The 19,467-nt window shown below is 40.4% G+C and overlaps 1 protein-coding gene across 1 annotated transcript in view; it reads right to left on the bottom strand.

Annotated features, from left to right (window-relative positions):
* The window catches only part of anos1b (anosmin 1b), a 60,524-nt gene that overhangs the window by 22,992 nt on the left and 18,065 nt on the right, over positions 1-19,467 (bottom strand). The window contains exons 3-6 of the mRNA XM_088349448.1: positions 9,377-9,439; positions 8,476-8,683; positions 7,195-7,379; positions 5,686-5,815 (exon numbers count right to left, since the gene is read on the bottom strand). Coding sequence (XP_088205574.1) covers positions 5,686-5,815; positions 7,195-7,379; positions 8,476-8,683; positions 9,377-9,439 — 586 coding nt within the window. The remainder of the gene's footprint in view (positions 1-5,685; positions 5,816-7,194; positions 7,380-8,475; positions 8,684-9,376; positions 9,440-19,467) is intronic.

Below are 19,467 nucleotides of genomic sequence, written 5' to 3'. Positions count from 1 at the left end.
GTTCGCATCAGTTTTTGTGTTTTCTTTTCTTGTTTGTACATTCTTTGGTTTCTTCTTGTGTCCGCACAAGCCTTTACCTCAAACGTGTCAAACTCATTGTTGCGAGCTAAATGTAGCCTGCCACATCATTTTGTGTGGGCCCTGAGAGCTTAAAATGTCTGTGCGTCTAAAAATAGACAGGTCAAAAGAGGGATTGGACCAAAATCTATATTTCCCACGATGCCTGTCAACTATAATATTCACTAAGTGACTGCTCAGTGCCATTAGAGACTAGTATTTTTATTGATGCCGATGAGTGGAATTGAAAAATACATTATCCTAAAAATGTCTAAAACATTTTGTTATTTTGTGACACAGTGATACCTCTACATACGAGCTTAAATTGTGCTCTTTTCTATAATTGCTCAGAATTCGAGCAACTTTTCCTGATATTAAGTAACTGATAATCAATTAATTTGTTCCCGGCCACTCAAAAGCATGCAAGTTAAATACAAATATGTCAAGATTTGCCAAATACCCTCACCTGCGCTCACTTGTTCAGCCCCAGCTGCCACTCGTTCTCGAGTCCTCCTCCTATTTAAGCATGTCATTCTCGTCAGTCTCCCTGTCAGTCTAGCTGCGAACCTCAGCACATGCAAGGCAAGCACTTTTGACTCTAGCTCCCCTTTTGATCACGACTTGTTTCCTGTATCGATCCTCGATCCGTTCTCCAGTCCTGGCCACCCGTATCCTGATTCTGTTTCCTGTATCGATCCCCGATCCAAATTCCGTTCTCTTGTTCCGGCTACCCGTATCCTGATTATGTTTCCTGTATCGATCCCAGACCCAAGCTTCTTTCTCCTGTCCCGGATACCCGTATCCTGATTCTGTTTCCTGTATTGATCCCCGACCCAAGCTTTGTTCTCCTGTCCCGGCTACCCGTATCCTGATTCTGTTTTCTGTATCGATCCCTGACCCAAGCTCCGTTCCCCTGTCCCGGCTACCCATATCCTGATTCTTTTTCCTGTATCGATCCCCGATCCAAGCTCCATTCTCCTGTCCCGGCTACACGTATCCTGCCCTATTCTGTTTCCTGAATTGATCCCTGATCCCTGGCTTCCACGCTCTGTCTCTCGTCCCGGCTGCCCGACTTGTTCCGATCTATGACCCAATGTGTTCGCGAGGACTTCCCGCTCCTCCTGTTCAGCAAGCACCAGATTGCTATCTTTTTCCTCTCACCCTGACTTCCCCGATCCCTTAATAAAGCATTGTGTGAAATGTTACGCATTTGGGTCCAGTGCCTGTTCCGGTGGTGACAAAATAGCTCATAAACATATCTTGCTGATCACTAAAAATAGGATAAAATAGTAATTGTACATACAAAAAAAGCAATGGAATAGATAAGATGATAATAATATGACTATAAAGCCCAGGTTTCAAACATTATTGACTTGGAATTTGCAAAACCTTTTTCTCAGATGTCGATCTAGATTTTTCTAATCTTTTTCTTCATCTTTTTCTTCATCTTTTTCTCATCTTATCTTGAATTTATCATAGTTTGAGTGGCTCATATGTAGAGGCATCACTGTATATATATATATATATATATATATATATATATATATATATATATATATATATATATATATATATATATATATATATATATATATATATATATATATATATATATATATATATATATATATATATATATATTGTGATTTAAATAAAAAATAAATTCAGAGTTATTTTGAAATGTTAATAAAGGAGTGGGTACATTTACTTTACATAGCACTGACATTTAGTTACATTCATAAGTTACATCTGCTCCTTGCTTTTGTGGCCCTCAATGAAAATAAATTTAACATCCCTGCTTTACGTCTTTGCATGGTATCTTTTTGTGTAGTTTTTATTTGCGTAATCCTTTTCTTGATTTTTGTATGTGTCTTTGTTGGTATATGCATGCGTGTGCATGTGCTTGCATATGTGCGTGTTTGTGTATGCGCTTGCTTTTATCCTTGTTTTTTTTTTTTTTTTTTAGTTTTCTTCTTAAGAAGGAGTCAGTTGTCAGTGTATTTCACATTAAGGCCTTTGTCGTCATTTGAAGGGACTTTGTGTTTCATTTAGCGCCTCCTAGCGTAAAAAAACACTGAAAAGTCCAGTATTGATTTTAAATAATAAGCAAAAATACACAAAGTATCATATAAGCATGCATTTTTTTAAATACTTGTAGGTTGAGAAATAGGCATGTATTTCACGTAATACGAGCCTCACCTAAAGATCGATATAATTGTCTGTCATGTTGCTGCTACTGGTGTCCAAAATCCTCAAAAGGCTGGACAAAAAAATATAAGTATATTGGTGCGTAGGGCAGCACGGCGGCGCAGTGGTTAGCGCGTGTGCGGCACAGTTCTAAAGTCATGAGATTGAACCTCCTGTGTGGAGTTTGCATATGCTCCCCGTGCTTGCGTGGGTTTCCTCCGGGTACTCCGATTTCCTCCCACATTCCAGAAACATGCATGTTAGGTTAATTGGCTGGTCCAAATTGTCCCTAGGTGTGAATGAGCTAGCAAATTGTCTGTCCCTGTGTGCCCTGTGATTGGCTGGCAACCAGTTTAGGGTGCACCATGCCCACTGCTCGAAGATAGCTGGGATGGGCTCCAGCACCCCCGCGACCCTACTGAGGATAAGCAGTGCAGATAATGGATGGATGGATATTGGTGCGTTTAGGTCACTTTTTTCACTAAGTTTGTGCACTGGACCTCACAGTAACATGTACTGGTCAAATAAATTTCACTTAAGTTACATGGATTCTGGCCATCATTAAGTCAAATATTATGTTTAAAACTATCCAACTCATTGACCAAAGTTGATACAGTTTGACAACAAAAAGTTCTACCTAAACTGAAATGTGAACATTGTTTGGAACGAGATTAGAAAAAACCTGGGTAACCGTAATAAAGACTTAAAAGAGAAATATAAGATAAGAATGTGCTAGGATTATTAAGCAAACATTTTTATAATGAAGTACTTGAAAAGTGGCCTAAGTCGTAAGTGAATCCTGGAATAAGTTGGAAATATGCAATAAAGTCCTGATATGGCCTTGGACAAGAGGAAAAACTAATTTCCTCTTTGTCCTTGGAGTTAACTAAGCCAATGGTATCAAAGGATAACATGACCGGAGAAGCATGACAATAAAACCTTCAGTAGTCAAAGTTTTTCTCAAAGAACAAACCGGTAGGTCATGGCTCTCTCAAAACAGCCTGCTTCTCATTAGGAGCTTATAGCCCGTGCTGTATTTAATTAATGACAAAAAGTATCCGATTGAAGCAGACCTCATGGTCTGTCTCTCATTGGCCAGAGGCTCTGACCTCTATTCTTGAGTTCGAGTTTAATATTTAATATATTGTCTCTTTCTGTGTGCATGTATATAGAATGTTGGGCTGTTTCTCACAGGATTCTTTTATGATTGTTCAATCCAGTCTTGTATTTTACATGACAAAGACCAGACACGTTCAGTTTTCCACATTCTCTTGATTCTCTACTGATCCCCGAAGGCAAGCGGCACAGTCGGCTTTTGAAAAAAGACCCAAATCACAGGAAGAACCTGTTTGATATCTGCAAACTTCCTGATTTGGAGCCCCCGACCCTTTCACCCTGACGAATCAATCCAATGAATTAAAAACACATGACTCTGGCTGCTATCAAGTCAAATTTGAAATCTTAGTGTTTGTGTCTAACCAGTGAACCAGTACCAAATGTAGATAAAAAACACATACCTGTATATACATGCACACACTTACACACAAATGCACAAAATTACTGTACAGATCAATTGTGGAGCAAAAGTGAAAGCTCAACAGCCACACGTTTAACAGCAGATTATGAAAATGAATTAAGAGAGAGATAATAATATATTTTTTCTAAGTAGAATGTTACTTTTATGTTTGCAGGTAATTTGGTTCTTGTTTTTAAAAAATCTCTTCTTTTAAAAAATCATTTCTAAGGGACATTGAGTATAATTTAGCACCTCCTTAGTGGTAAAGCAAACTTTGTACATTATGAAATGCATAGAGTGATTTGAATAATAAGCTAAAATACATGACCTATCATATCAATGTGCATTTTTTCCAAAACAAAAATAATTGGTCAAGAAATTGGAATTTATCTTGCATAACATGAGACTCAACTGAAGAGAGCTGACATTATTATCCACAATCTTGCTGTTACGGGTACCCCCAAAAAACAAAAACCTTGTAAAAGGCCAAAAAATGGTGCGGTCACTTTGGGTCTCAGTCGTTTGTATTCTTACCCATGCTTTATAGCACTTGTTTTCAGTTCAATGTCTGTTTTCGGACATCTAGAGGTCAAATAATGCAGAATGTCCTTTTAGAGGGTACAAGTTATCCTGAATTCAAATGCAGACATGCTCAGCCACTTATATCATAACAGCAAAAGGAAATTGGCCTTAGATATACATTAAGCAAAATAAAAAAACGGCGACCAGATTATGAAAGTGCTGTATCTGGGTCAGATCAGGTGGTTTCTCCCGTTTCTGGTAACCATGGAAACCAGTACTGGTACATGGAAACCAGAACTATCTGTTTGAGGTGGGGGAGTGATTCCCTACCCAGAAAAAACGCCCGGAGAGGGATGGGCGCCGTCATGCTGTACTTGCCCAAGACATACCACAGGAAGTGGTGCCTTGACGACCCAGGTGGTTAAGGGGTCAGTGAACCCTGAACTATGTTTATGTTTATGCAGTGTCTGAAACTCATGACAAAAATTTACCGTACACCAGGGCAGACAACTCTGAAAGGTGTCCTGCCCAGCCATAGAGTTGTCTGCCCCATTTTTCACAACTTGAAACACAATAAGATGACTCATCGCTGAAAAAAAACATTGTTGCAAAGTATTAAGGATTGACAATAACAATATTTAACGAAAAAACACTTTAAAATTAAGTTTGTTATAGATCTACTTATAACATTCATTGCATGTATATGACATCGCTGTGTTCCATCTGCCATTAGTATGTACCTGTATTTACTCATCTTCATTCATGCAATGTTTGCGGTGCATTGTCTGCTGCAAACCACGTGAACTCCTCTTTCCACGATGCTTTTAATGTACGTATACGTTTTGTAGCGTCATAAATGTTGTTAGCTTCTTTTGAATATTTCTTCTGGGGCTGAGGTTTTGGCTTGACCACCTATCCATTTTTCTTGTGTTCTCTGTCCGTCTACTTTGGAAAATGATATGCAAATGTACGACCTTATAACGCTCGGAAAAGTCCGGAAGCACAAAGTTATTCGATGCAGGCTTCTGATTAGTTGCCGAGTATGCGAATTGCCAAACGAACCGAAATTACGAAATTTCTAAACCGAACGAAGATTTGAAAATCGAAATAAAGCAAACGTTCAATTTGAAAAAAAAATAAAAATCTTGAAAATGTTGTCGGCCACCCGGGCAGAGACGTTTTGGAAGTTGTACGCCCGATGTAAAAGATGCACGTCCTGGGTGTCCGGGCAGATATTATTTCAGACACTGGTTTATGTGTGTATGGTGAGTAGTTTTTTTCATCTTGCTCTTTTTTTGTCTTGTAGCAAGTGACATGTAGCCAAAATGTTGCAAAGTATCTCAAGAGAAAATATTGAAATTTTTTGTCACAAATACACCATGGCTCCTAGCTCTACATCAAACCTTTGCTAGAGATGTGGTGCTTGCTCGGTGTGGTGAAGCCCCTGCTGCCTTGACTGTTTACTGCCGCTACTCTGAACTGATACCAACGTTGGGATCGCAGATCCGACAGCAGCGCCTCCTGAGAAAGGGTCTAAAAAAACACATCAAATATATGAGCAATGACAAGTAAGCTTCTGTGTCTGTTTAAATAAAGGTTCACTGAGACGTTCTGGGATTTGGGGCATTGTCCTCTAGTCAAGTCAAGTCAAGTCATGTTTATTTGTATAGCCCTTAATCACAAAGAGTCTCAAAGGGCTGGGCGGACCACAGAATATTGCAAATATACTAATGTGAAGCAAGGTAAAATAAAATGTATTTACAATATATATCAACAGTTCAGGGACTTTTATTTTTCAATGTAGTGAAAATGTAAATATGCTGTCCTCTGTGAGTTTTAATTATTTGCTGTCAAGACATTTAGAAAACTAATGTGTTGGCTGTCATCACTTATCTCCAAAACAAAACAGTAGCTATATAATAGTAGCAAAGAACTTATAACTGCAAATGAAAGAAAACAAAGGAACGACTGCAAATAATCCAAAAATCTCACAGTATTTCAATTTGGCATTGGATAAATCTAAAAGGCCAACTTTCATCATTATTTTCTTTAAGGGTGTTTACAGGGTTCCCTCAGGCCTTTTCCATACAAGTTTAAAACTTTTTAAGACCTTTTCAAGACAACATCCAATTAAATTTAAGAGCATTCTAAAACCTGTTCTATGATACAGGCGCGGAAGGCGGGACGGACCCTGGCGTTCAACACCACCCGGCCGTGAGGGCAGGGACGCTAATACTCTGCATACCTGGCTGCTAAGGTTTGGTTTGCAGGGGCAACCAAACCACACTGGGACCTCTGGGGGACTGGCCCCAGACCCGGCTGCGGCCAAGCCCGGACTAAGGGTGGGACTGAGGCGGCCGTGAGGGGTACAGGTACAAACTGACCTGGATGTCGAGGCAGAGTTACAGGCATAAGCTCACCTGCCTCCCCTTACTGCACATCACTGATGTGACAATAAAGTGAAATTATGTCAGACAAAAGTAATAAAAAACAACCCAAAATTTCCTGATTTATGGGTGACAAGATTCCATTTGTGTACAACAGCTGGCTCGGGGATCGAGAATGTGCACCCGCAGACACGAGCCGTCATCTATGCAAGCCCAAAATGACCGTTCGGTCATTCAGAGTCAGTCCCTGGAACGATGTGGTTACTAGCGGTTCCTTTTTAGGACCAGCTTGTTTACTTAACCTCACACAGGCGCACGCACATGCCAACACTCAGTTCACACACACACACTCACTTATACATCACGAGAAAAGTCTTTCCTGGCAGCGCATCTGACAGGCTAGGGAAAAGGTTAAGTCAACAAAGAAAAGGTAGAATGATGAAGTGGAAACTGTCTATTATCTCCAGACTTGTTAAAAGGGTAACCTTTTTGCAGGATTTATCAAAGGTGGCCTGGGTTATTTACCAAGGAAACAGTGATCCACTGAGACACATTTTCTTCACTGGGGTGGATGCCCTTGTTCCAGCGGGACTGGAGTACATAAACCACCGGCTCGACGCTGACGTTATACTTCGACACCCACATTACTTTCAGGCGACCTGTCGGATCTTCAGCAAAGCTCATATCTCGGCGGGGTTTCAAAGGAACACCTGCAGGAGGAAAAGAACACTTTTGGATTCTTCGAAAATTGAATAAAACATAATTTGTGGCTTTTTATTTAGTTACATTAAAATGCACGTTTATATGATTATGTAGGTTATGTACTTTGGCTTATTATAAATTAAGTGTCTTTTTATCAATGACTTTTCTTACCACTAGGAGGAGCTAAAGAATGTATGCCCCTCTATTTGCGAACCACTGACCTATAGGGGGGCAGCACGGAGGCGCAGTGGTTAGCGTGTGTGCGGCACAGTTCTGAGGTCATGAGATCGAACCTCCTGTGTGGAGTTTGAATGTTCTCCCCATGCTTGCGTGGGTTTCCTCCGGGCACTCCGGTTTCCTCCCATATTCCAAAAACATGCATGTCAGGTTAATTGGCCGGTCTGAATCGTCCCTAGGTGTGAATGAGCGAGCGAATTGTCCGTCCCGATGTGCCCTGCGACTGGCTGGCAACCAGTTCAGGGTGTCCCCTGCCCACTGCCTGATGATAGCTGAGATGGGCTCCAGGACCCCCCGAGACCCTACTGAGTCCTCCCCTGTTCTTGTTCGGGTCTGATATGTCTCCTAACACCAGAGGGCTCGAACCTTGAACTGGGCACAGTTGTGTCCAATCACCACACACCTGTGCCAAGTTATTTTGAACCATTTATAAAGATATTTTAAACATCAGACTAGTCGAGTCTTTGCTATTTCCATGCAACTTTAAGCCTACAGTCTGTTACCAGGGTTTTTGTTTCTGGTTTCTTGTTTGGTCATTTTTTTAAATTACTTTGTACCCACTTTTTTGTTTGGTACTGTTGTCCTAGTTTTGAGCGCCCTTGCCTCCAGTTCCTGCTTGCCCCACTTGGGTCCATCACCACCAAAACAGTTCTTCTTGCAAGTTCCAAATTTATCACTGTCTTCGCTACTTTTTTTGAGTGTCTACTACTGTAAACTATCAACATTATCACCCTTCAAACTAAATACTAATTAGTATAATGTTAGTTTTGTAGTTCATTCCATTGTTTGAAATATTAACCTGTTGAAAACATGTCTTTTAAATATGGCTAGATAGAGAAGCAAGAAAATGACTAGGGCGGGCGTTACCTTTGTAAAGATTGATTGGTGTTTGGCACGTGTGTCCACATCCGTTGAAGCAACACTTCTTGGTTGCAGGACAATGTCGGTCAACAGAACAACTTTCCACGCAGGCAGCCGCAAAACCGTTCGCACGCTGAGGTGGAACGCATTCACCTTGTCTGGATGACCGCAAAGATGACAAAAATTCGCTGCTGGTTACACACTCTGTCTGCTTCTGTAGAAATCACAGAAGACAAATATTTTTACTACAAATGATACCAACTTGTAGTTGATCATTGACAAATATGCTGCTGAAAATTGCTGAGAAACTAAAACACAATAAACACAAAAACAAAAAAATATTTGCCCGTTATGGTTATTAACCAGGACAATCCATAAAGGAGTTGTACTGAATTTGGAACTTTCCTCTCTCTCCTGCCATCTCCTGGCACATGTCATTATTGCAGCCACAGTCAGCTCGTTCATGAGCGTGCAAGTATGTGGATTTCTTAGATTGAACTCTTCTTTTTTCATCTTTCTTGGGGTTTGGTGTTTAGACTCTTCTTGAAGTAGACCTTTTTCTTAAGTTTGGTCATATCCCTCTAGAGGGGTGACCGGCAGCAAGACAAACACTTACATTCACAAGGAAAATAAAAAAGGGAAAAAATAGCAAAAAAAACACACACACAAACATTTTTGGACCATGGCCAACGCAAATGCCCAAACACCCAAACAAGTTAAGCACCTTGGCATCTAAGTTGGTCATGCTTCATTTAAACACATTCACAATACCTTGTTTGAGAGAATAATTGGTTTGTGTTCAGTAATACTTTATAGTGATAAGTAATTTCGTTTTTTTACGATTTAAAGTACAGAAAGAGATAAGGATAAACCCAAATTTTGACTTTTACCCAAAAAAACTGTTTACCTCGCAGGTCTTCAGAGAAAAGATCTCCTTGTTTTCCCACACCTGCTTGCAAGGTTGAAGGCACTATGTGAGTAAAAACAACAAATGACAGTTTTCATTTTTATTCCACGACAAATCAAACTAAATGCATTCATGTGAATATTGAAAAAGTGGTCTTGTCTTGTGTGGGAAGGTATTTAAAACTGCAAATGCTGAAGTTATAAGAAGTGAAAAGAGATTTTAAAATGAGAGTCGTCTTTCTGTGAACAGAAAGCAGGTAAAAAAAAAGGACATCACATTTTTCTACTGCTCTTTTCTATGAACACGAAGCAGGAAAGGAAAAAGGACATCACATTTTTCTACTGCTCTAACAATAAAAAAAAAATTCAACAGAACTAGTGAATAATGGCTCTTTGGAAATCACAACCAGGCGGAATATAAAAACAGAGGACACCCCCCTATCTCCCTTTTCTGTGTTTGTCTTTCTGGGTTGGATTATTTCTTCCATCTCACTGATTTAAGGAGTCAAAAAGACCAAAAAGCTAAAAAAAAGTCACATGTTAACAACTACACAGTGTCTTCTTGATGTAAATTGCTTGTTTCAACCATTTCAGCTGTTAAAAATAAGATTTTTTTGAGTGACAAGTGCAAACCATTAGGGTCCTGATTATTATCATTCAGCAGTGAATTTGTACAATCCTAGAACAAAAATACATCAGGTAGCAGCTAGTTGAAAGCATGTGTGCTAGAGTTCTTACCCAATTGGTTATACATGTAGCCTGGGTCGCTTAATTGAGTTTTTAAAATGGTTTGGCTTGGTTTGAAACAAGATTTTTTTCCCTGTATGATCCAAAATTTATAATTTAGCCTATAAATTTGAGGAAAAATCATAAAACGTCAAATCGGTATCAACTTCTTGCCCCGTGCCAGTTCTGTTGAAATAACATCGTAAATTTTTTTCAGCAGAATGATCCGGAATATTTCTTTTTTGAACAGTATTAAAAAGGTATTTTCATTGACAGTTAATACTTAAAATACGAACCAGGATATTTTACACGGATATACACCTACATTGGAAAACTGCTTTAAAATAGCCACACACTAAAAGCAGGCATGAAAATGGGTAAGGTGTTAAAAAGGTGAGAAGGGTGTGGAGGATATAACCATATTTATTCGTAAATAATGCACACTCGTGTATAAAGCACACCGCTGATTTTTTTATTAACAATTGTTAAAAAATGTTGTTTTACTTTTTCTTAACTCAAACTCAGCATTGTATGTAACAAACGTTGAATACTTGGGACCTTGATTAGAATCATGAATTAGGATGTATTTACAGTATTTAATGTCCATCAAAAGATACACCAAAGAGTTTCCTTGCCCTCATGTTGGTTCCAGATCAGGGGATAGTGTAATAATAGTCTGAAAAATTGTCGTGATTGCCCAAGTGAAGTCACCTGGGGCAATCCGTTTGGCGCGCTGGAGCGCACTTCCCGATTGGCTGACGTTCTACACTTAAGCGGTCTGCGTCCAGAGATGGTCGTCCGAGTGTACTCTTTGTATCCCTGCGTGTTTCTCCAGACTACAAGGTACCCACGACTCCTCTTGCCTGATTCATGCCTGCCCTCCGTTTTTGAACTGTTTTCGTTCCACGTTTTGCAACCTACTCTCCCGCCCCGCCATCGACTTACCCGCTAAGCTGCACCTTCTGTCTACCCGTCACGGAGCTGCCATTCCGCCCGAAGAGGCTGACGACCAACAAGCGCCGACGTCCCAAGCCAGCTCCAACAACTCTTTCAAAGAAAAACTCTTCTGAAACTAACGCTATTGGATCCGAGAGTCCGTTCTGGTTCATGACAAAAATAGCCTATGTAATAACCTGTGCAGCCCTTTGAGACTCTTTGTGATTAAGGGCTATACAAATAAAAATGACTTGACTTGACTTGACTTGTGCTTTTGCGTGTATGTATATCTTCTAGTACCGACTCTGTGTTTACTCCATTCTTTACATTTGTCTAATAGAACGTTAATGACATAAAATTTAACACATTTTTCTATGTCATCCATATTACTAGGGATCTGTCTAGCAGTTTTAACACGCTCACCGCCATGACCCGGATTCAATTCCGGTTGCGTCCGTTGTTTTGTGGTTGTCATCAGTGCTATTTCTTCACTGATCAACCATTGCGCTTATACGGTTCTATACTAACATAGAACCTCTTGCATAATGCGCACCCATATTTTGAGTTCTTTTGCTAAACACGAATAAATAAGGTACTCCCGCCCGCACGAACGACACTGATTATAATTCAAACGCACCACCTCAAACCTCAATGACTTTTCTTAACACTAGGAGGTGCTAAAGAATGCACGCCCCTCTATTTGCGAACCACTGACCTATAGGGGGGCAGCACGGAGGCGCAGTGGTTAGTGCGTGTGCGGCACAGTTCTGAGGTCATGAGATCGAACCCCCTGTGTGGAGTTTGAATGTTCTCCCCATGCTTGCGTGGGTTTCCTCCGGGCACTCCGGTTTCGTCCCACATTCCAAAAACATGAATGTCAGGTTAATTGGCCGGTCTGAATGTCCCTAGGTGTGAATGAGCGAGCGAATTGTCTGTCTCTGTGTGCCCTGCAACTGGCTGGCAAACAGTTCAGGGTGTCCCCTGCCCACTGCCTGATGATAGCTGAGATGGGCTCCAGGACCCCCGAGACCCTACTGAGGATGAGCGGTGCAGATAATGGATAGATGGATGGATGGATGGATGACCTATATCTATATCTCAAAAATCTATATCGTTCCAAAGAATGGGGTGCAGGCATAAGTACCGCTTCACTGCGGCCACGGTGGGAGACGAATAGAGATCTGTGTGCTTATTAAAAAAGCAGACAGCAGAAGCCTGATTCACTCTCTTCAAAATCCCACAATACCCTCCCCAAAACATTTTCTCCTCGAAGCCGAACAATTCACGTAGGTCACCTTTTTTACTTCAAAATGGTGAATTTCACGAAAAAAAGAAAATACGTACCAAAAATATTGATGAAAACTAATCATTTATTTCTTTGACGTGATTGTTGTTGTGACCGTTTTCCACTTTTCCTTTTCCTTTCAACTAATTTTCATGGGAGCCATTTTTATGGGTGAAAAAAGGCAATATAACACTATTAATCACAATAAAATGAGATGTGGTCTCCCTCAAACACAAAAGGGACTGCGCCAATTCACTGAACAGAAAGAAGGGATTGGGTGAAGGTGAGGAATGAGCATTCCGGACGGCTTTGGGCCATTAGGTGGCTTGAGTGTCTCTACCTGTGTTAAACCTCCTGTGTAAATTTTGTTATACACGCATATTAGATGAGCCCCTGATTTTAGTATTGTATTCTATGGTTCTAAATTTGGCTTTGGACCAGTTCGGTGGCCTTGGGGGTAGGGCGCCCGCCCCGAGACTGGGAGGTTGCTGGTTCAAGCTTCGGGTCATGAGACTTACAACATTGGTACTCATTGCCTCCCTGCTTGGCGCTCAACATTAAGGGTTGGAATTGGGGAGTTTGGTCACCTAATGACTCCCAACACACCAGTTGGGTTGAGCGAGGGGGCTGGGAATCCCCTACTCTGTATCAATTTCCCAGAAAGAGACAGACATGTGAATGTGCTAGACTCTAGCCACCTTCCATGATGGGGATATGGCTCCGGTATATATCATATAAATTTGGCTTGTATGTGAGTACAACAATTGTAAAAGTATGGACATATAGAGGCAACCCAAGGTCCCATCCGATAGGGCAGGGTGTATTGGGCAGGAAGACACGACCTTTTTTTATTTGGTGAGGTCATAAACCACTGCTACCTCCCACTACACACCCTGGGAGTGGTTGCACCAGAGACCAATCTACTATTGCCCAGGGAGCAGCACTTGAGCGCAGCTCTTCAGAAAACTGTCTCCTATGTGTTTTTCAGAACGTTAAACCAACCTGATTTCCAACATATTAAAGCAATGTTGTTTAAAAAAGGTACACAAACTGACCTTGCATACAAATAAGACTAAATACATAGTTTGAAAGAAAAACATATATTAATAAAAAAATCATGAGATTAATGTCTGCATGAAAAATATTTAAATTGAAAAAGCTACCAATCACAAAGTGCTTGGATTATTTATTAAGCGATGAGAACTAAATTTTACACCCCAGCTAAATAAATTAAAAAGGCTGCTAGAAGCATTTCCATACATTGGCATGTATTATCTATTGCCCTCTTATATTACTTCATCTAACATGTTGTGCCGAGATATGGGGAAACACTTATTTCTCAATTCTAGATCTGCTGTTCAAGATACAAAAAAGAAATAAGAACAATTTATAAAACCAGTTATAGAGCACAAACATATAAACTATTTATAGTGGTAAATCTTTTGAGGGTACAAGATTTAATTACATTTTAAACAGCTCTAATAATGTATAGACAGAAGCCTCCCTGCAAACCTTCAACGGTACTTTTAGAAAAAAACATCACAAAGTCATGTCAAGTCAAGTCATGTTTATTTGTATAGCCCTTATTCTCAAGGAGTCTCAAAGGGCTTCACAGACCACAGATTATTGCAAACCACAGACTATTATGACACCATCCCCTGATCTAAAACCTAGGGCAAGAAAAAGCGCTGCCAAGCCCTCCTATCTTTAGGAGAAACTAAAAAAAAAAAATGTTACATTAGCCCACGAACAATAAGCTATATTTACCATTGGTAATTTCATTGTGAATATATTCTACTCTCTCTGGTTTAAACTGAACAATCATTTTATTCAAAAAATTTAAGAAGTGGATTTTTTTTTCTTGATTTGGGCCGCAGCTTTTAATCAGGGTGGAGTGGTGTGTCCTGAAGTCAGACCAGTTGAGAATCACTGCTTTAAAGCAACTCAAAGTAAAAGCCCTAAGAGGTTTCATGCTTGAGTAAAAAATATAAAGCTTTTTAACCTTGAGATTTAACAGGTTCAATGTTTTTACTTACTCTTTTTTTACTTTTACTTTTGACAATACAAATATGAAGTGAATGCTTATCAATTGTTTACCTTACTGTGATGTGATGTTTTGCAAAATTCTATTGAAATTACCAATGGAGGAGTGTGACAAAGCAGGTCTGAAAGGATAGATAAGTGGACATCACACTGCCTTACATCTGTTCCTATTTTGGCAATCTATGCATGTAAGGAAGACAGAGATAAAAGCGCGAGAGCGGGAAAACAATGAATTTGAGAGAGAAGAAGTTCAGGGCGAGTGAACTCCCATGAGATTTTTTTTCCATGGTTTTGCTGGTGATGAAACACAAACCATATGTGTTGGTGCAACATCTGCCTTGCGTGTGTCTTTGATAGAGAGTCTGCCAATGGATGTAGCGAAGGAACAGATAAAACATGACAGCTCCCAGGAGTCATATTACAAGTATCAACTGTGTCATTAATGCGCCTTTTATTCCCTGATTCTGTTGAACTGACTCCAACCTTGGTAATACAGAGTGTTTATGTTACTGAATTAAAAGTAATGGATGAAGTACAGATCTTTGATCCTAAACTACAAAGAGTGATTGTTTCTTTTTATTAGGACGGGTAAAGGTTTATTGATTGTGAAGAATACAATCAAATGTGTAGGGTTGATTGTCGCTCTCTTTCTAAGCTCAGTAACACAGTAAGTATCTACCTGTCAAGAACCCACTCAGGGTAGTCCGAAAGCACAGTGCAAAAACACATGAGTACAGTAAACTGTGTTTTTTTATCCGTGCAGGGTTTGTTACACGAAAGTCAGATAGCGATGCAACAGTATCAATTGTGATCAAAGAGGCAGGGCAGGGAGCGGTGTTCCAGTAAACCCAAGCTTTAAAGGCAGCCGTCCAAGAGTTCATCAGGCAGCACTTGTGATGTAGAGGGGCAGCCAGAGATTTTATACATTGGAAGAAGAAGGAGCTAAGACAAGGGTGCTTAGGATGTGAGAAGAAAGATGATAAACTAGCAAGGAACCAACAGTACAAAATATTGATAAAGGAAAGAAAGGAAAGAGGACGACTGAACCAGAAAATGTGTGGCCAAATAAGGTAAATTTAAGAGAGAGAGAGAGAGAGAGAGAGAGAGAGAGAGAGAGAGAGAGAGAGAGAGAGACAGACAGACAGACAGACAGATGGATAGAGAGACAGAGAGAGACAGAGAGAGACAGAGAGACATAAAGAGAGAGAGAGAGAGAAAGAGAGACAGAGAGAGAGAGAGAGACATAGACAGAAACCCACAGAGAAACAGGAACCTGAGTGCCGGATCGGGACATTACCCACTTAAAAGTAGTGAACTTAAGTAAGAAACATAAAAAGGATGATCAGATATCCAAATACATTATTAGACCATTAATAGTTATACAAAGTCAAATGTATTTGTGATATTATTTTTCTCCTTGATTGATTTTCCTTTTTTTTTACACATTTTACATGTTCAAGGGGAATGCAAGGAAGTACAAATACTTATCCAGTTCTACCCTTGAAAAATACTAGAGTATTTCAGTATACAGTATATCTTAATACACGACAAAAAACATTGATATTGAGCACTTTTCAAAAAAAAAAATCAATAGGAGAAAAAATATATCAACGATTTCAATGATGCAACACTAACATGACTACTATTACTCTAGGAATAACTAATACGAATATCAAGAACACTAGTTCCTTTCAAAGATAACATTTACCAATTAAGAACACATAATAATATCAAAGGGGTCATATATATAATGAACAGCATTCATTTCCATCATTATGCTAATTCTGAATTATTCAACTTTACAAATGACAAATGAATCTATTGACTTCTGATATAACCCAGCCCTATTCATTTATTCTCATTTATTTTTCTCTGTATACAATACAGGAATCTGACACAGTGTTACAACTTCTCTACATTGACCCAAGGAAATATATTCAAAATACATTTGGAGGTAAAATATAATTGTTATTCCACAATATGCTTCCAACGTTTTCAGCAGACTTGAAATAATTAACTCTAAACCATATTATGCTCGAGTACTACATTGAAACAAAAAATTAAATACCTCTCAGCAGAGGAGGAATTTTAGACGAATTAAAAAATGTAAATACAAAGAGAGTAAATATTTTGTGTTTGATGCCATTTCAACTACTATAAATGGTCTCTCTTGAGGTACTAACCATTGTAAGGTGATGAAGGTAAGGTAAGGTAAGGAGTGTAATTTGGCCAAAACAAGGTCATAAACCTTACCAGAAGGATTCATTGATGTAATTGACTGCCGTTTGTGACAGAGTAAAATTGTCTACCGTGTAATATCCCATTCAGGGACATATTCCTTTAAAGTTTCACATCACATTACATTGGGCAGTGATGATGCAGAATTGTACAAAACAATAAAAAAAATAAAAATGAAAGATGTCTTCCAGCTGAGGAAAAAGTTCTTATCAAGTTGAACGGCCAACATTGCTTCAGTTGGACAACTCTTCAAAGAACGGTACAACAATAAAGATAGAGTTCATAAATCTAAAAGAAGCATTATTTCATCCATCCATGTGTTCCAATGGCAAGGGGTAAAGTCTGCATTAATCACACAATTTAGTCAGGCTGAAAGAACTCCACAGTTTATCAGACAGAAACCTATGAACCCTGTGGCCATGATAGGTCAAACGTCTGTTGCAATAATGAAATATGTCACTGCCCATATGTAGTCCTAGTGTTATAATTTCTTCATTTATAACTTCTTCATATATTTACTTGTAATTATGTAATTCAATTGTATTTTATTTTATCACCAAAAGTGACCTTGAATGTCATTGTTAGGTCTATTACCTTTTCGTGGGATGCACAATGAAAGACAGGAAGCATCCATTTCAGCTCACAAGGAGATGTAATCAACGCGGAAGATCACATTAACTAAAGTACAGCTTTCGTTCCTCTTCACGAAATGCAATTGATTTACTCAGGCAAATTTTGAGCGGTTTGAGCAAGATTTCCCCAAGGATGACAAGGCTATTGTCAGTAGAACTTTGCTTTTTTCATGTGTGGGGCCCCTTTAATGTTTAGAGGAACATTGTGTAATATTTGACTGCTAGATGAGGCTTTACTGTGTAGTGCAACCAAAAACGAGAGCTACAAAGCATAAGGAAGAATACCAACTAGAGAGACTCAAAGTGACCAAGCCACACAATTTTTTCCTCATATTTTGCCATGACTTTCTCAAGGCTTTTGGTTTTATTGAGAACCTCTAGCAGCAAGATGGGCGTTTATCATGTCAGCTTCCTCTAGGTGTGTCTCATGTTATGATAACTAATATGAATTTCTCGATCTACGCATAAAAAATGCACGTTTATAAAATAGTCCATGTATTTTTTCTTATTATTCAAACTATTATTTCTTTTACCACTAGGAGACACTTAATAATACACAATGTCCCATTGTTTAATTTTGTAATAGTTTTAGAATTTGAACCCGTGCCAATCAGAAGCCCTGGATAACTGCTGAAATACGAAAACAACTAAAAGTACGGAACCTTGCCTTTAGATCTGGTGACAAGGAGGCGCTGTTATCAGCGAGGGCTAACCTGAACCGGGCTATCAGACTAGCAAAGCGAACGCACAGTCAAAAAATCCAGGAACGTTTCCTCAGCACAACCAACACCAGGGATATGTGGAAAGGCATTCAGGCCATCACCAGTTACAAGCCAACCACCGCCCCAGTGCAGAACACTAGCATGGACTTTCTGAATGACCTCAACAAATTCTTTGGAAGGTTCGAGGCACAAAACGGCACCCCTGCAGCGAAAGCGGTTCCAAATCAGGGCGAAAGAGCACTCCACCTGGACTCATCTGACGTGAGGAAGACCCTGAGAAGGGTCAACACAAGGAAGGCTCCAGGCCCGGACAACATTCCGGGGCGGGTACTTAGGGAGTGCGCCGATCAGCTGGCTTGTGTACTAACAGACATTTTCAACACCTCGCTAGACCAAGCCAAAGTACCATCATGCTTCAAATTTGCCAACATCATCCCAGTGCCAAAGAAACCCCAGATCTTATCACTCAACGATTACCGGCCCGTTGCACTGACTCCTATCATAATGAAGTGCTTTGAGAGACTGGTTAAAGAGCACATCACCTCCAGTCTCCCCTCCTCATTCGACCCCTTTCAGTTTGCCTACAGGACAAACCGCTCCACCAGGGATGCCATCTCCTCTGCGCTTCACCTGAGCCTGACACATCTAGAGGAGAAGAACACCCATGTGCGGATGCTGTTCCTGGACTTCAGTTCAGCATTCAACACCATCATCCCACAACATCTGGTGGACAAAATGAGACTCCTGGGTTTCAACACCCCCCTGCGGAACTGGCTGCTGGACTTCCTCTGTGACAGACCCCAATCAGTGCGGATAGGTCAGAACAGTTCAGATGTCATCTACCTCAGCACGGGCTCCCCCCAAGGCTGCGTCCTAAGCCCCTTGCTGTTCACCTTGATGACACACGACTGCGTCCCTAGGTCCGCCACAAACCACATCGTGAAGTATGCTGACGACACAACAGTGGTGGGCCTCATCAGGGATGACAACGACCTGGCCTACAGAGAGGAGGTGGAGCAGTTGGTGGCCTGGTGCAGGGACAACAGCCTGGTCCTGAATGTCGACAAAACTAAAGAGATCATTGTCGACTTTAGGAAAAACCAGCCCAACCATGCCCCACTTTGCATCAACAACAAGGCTGTGGAGGTTGTCAGCAGTATCAAGTTCCTAGGGGTGCACATTACAAACAAACTCACCTGGTCCGTAAACACTGCATCACTGGTTAAGAGGGCACAGCAGCGCCTGTACTTCCTGCGGAGGATGAGGAGAGCCCACCTGCCCCCACCCTCCCTCATTACATTCTACAGGGGCACCATAGAGAGTATCCTGACCAGCTGTATCTCTGTGTGGTGTGGAGGCTGCAGCGCTACCGACTGGCGTAGTGTTAGGAGGGTAACGAGGACAGCAGAGAAAATAATCGGGACTACACTTCCCTCCATTCAGGACATTGGCCAGAAGCACTGCCTATCCCATGCTAAAAACATTACCGGGGACCCCTCTCACCCCCATC

Source organism: Urocampus carinirostris, chromosome 12 (genome assembly GCF_059441175.1).
Source record: "Urocampus carinirostris isolate Australia breed hairy pipefish chromosome 12, RoL_Ucar_1.0, whole genome shotgun sequence".
In the NCBI taxonomy this organism is placed as follows: domain Eukaryota; kingdom Metazoa; phylum Chordata; class Actinopteri; order Syngnathiformes; family Syngnathidae; genus Urocampus; species Urocampus carinirostris.
Note: the sequence above shows the minus strand (reverse complement) of the source record. Positions and strands in the feature narration are given on the sequence as shown.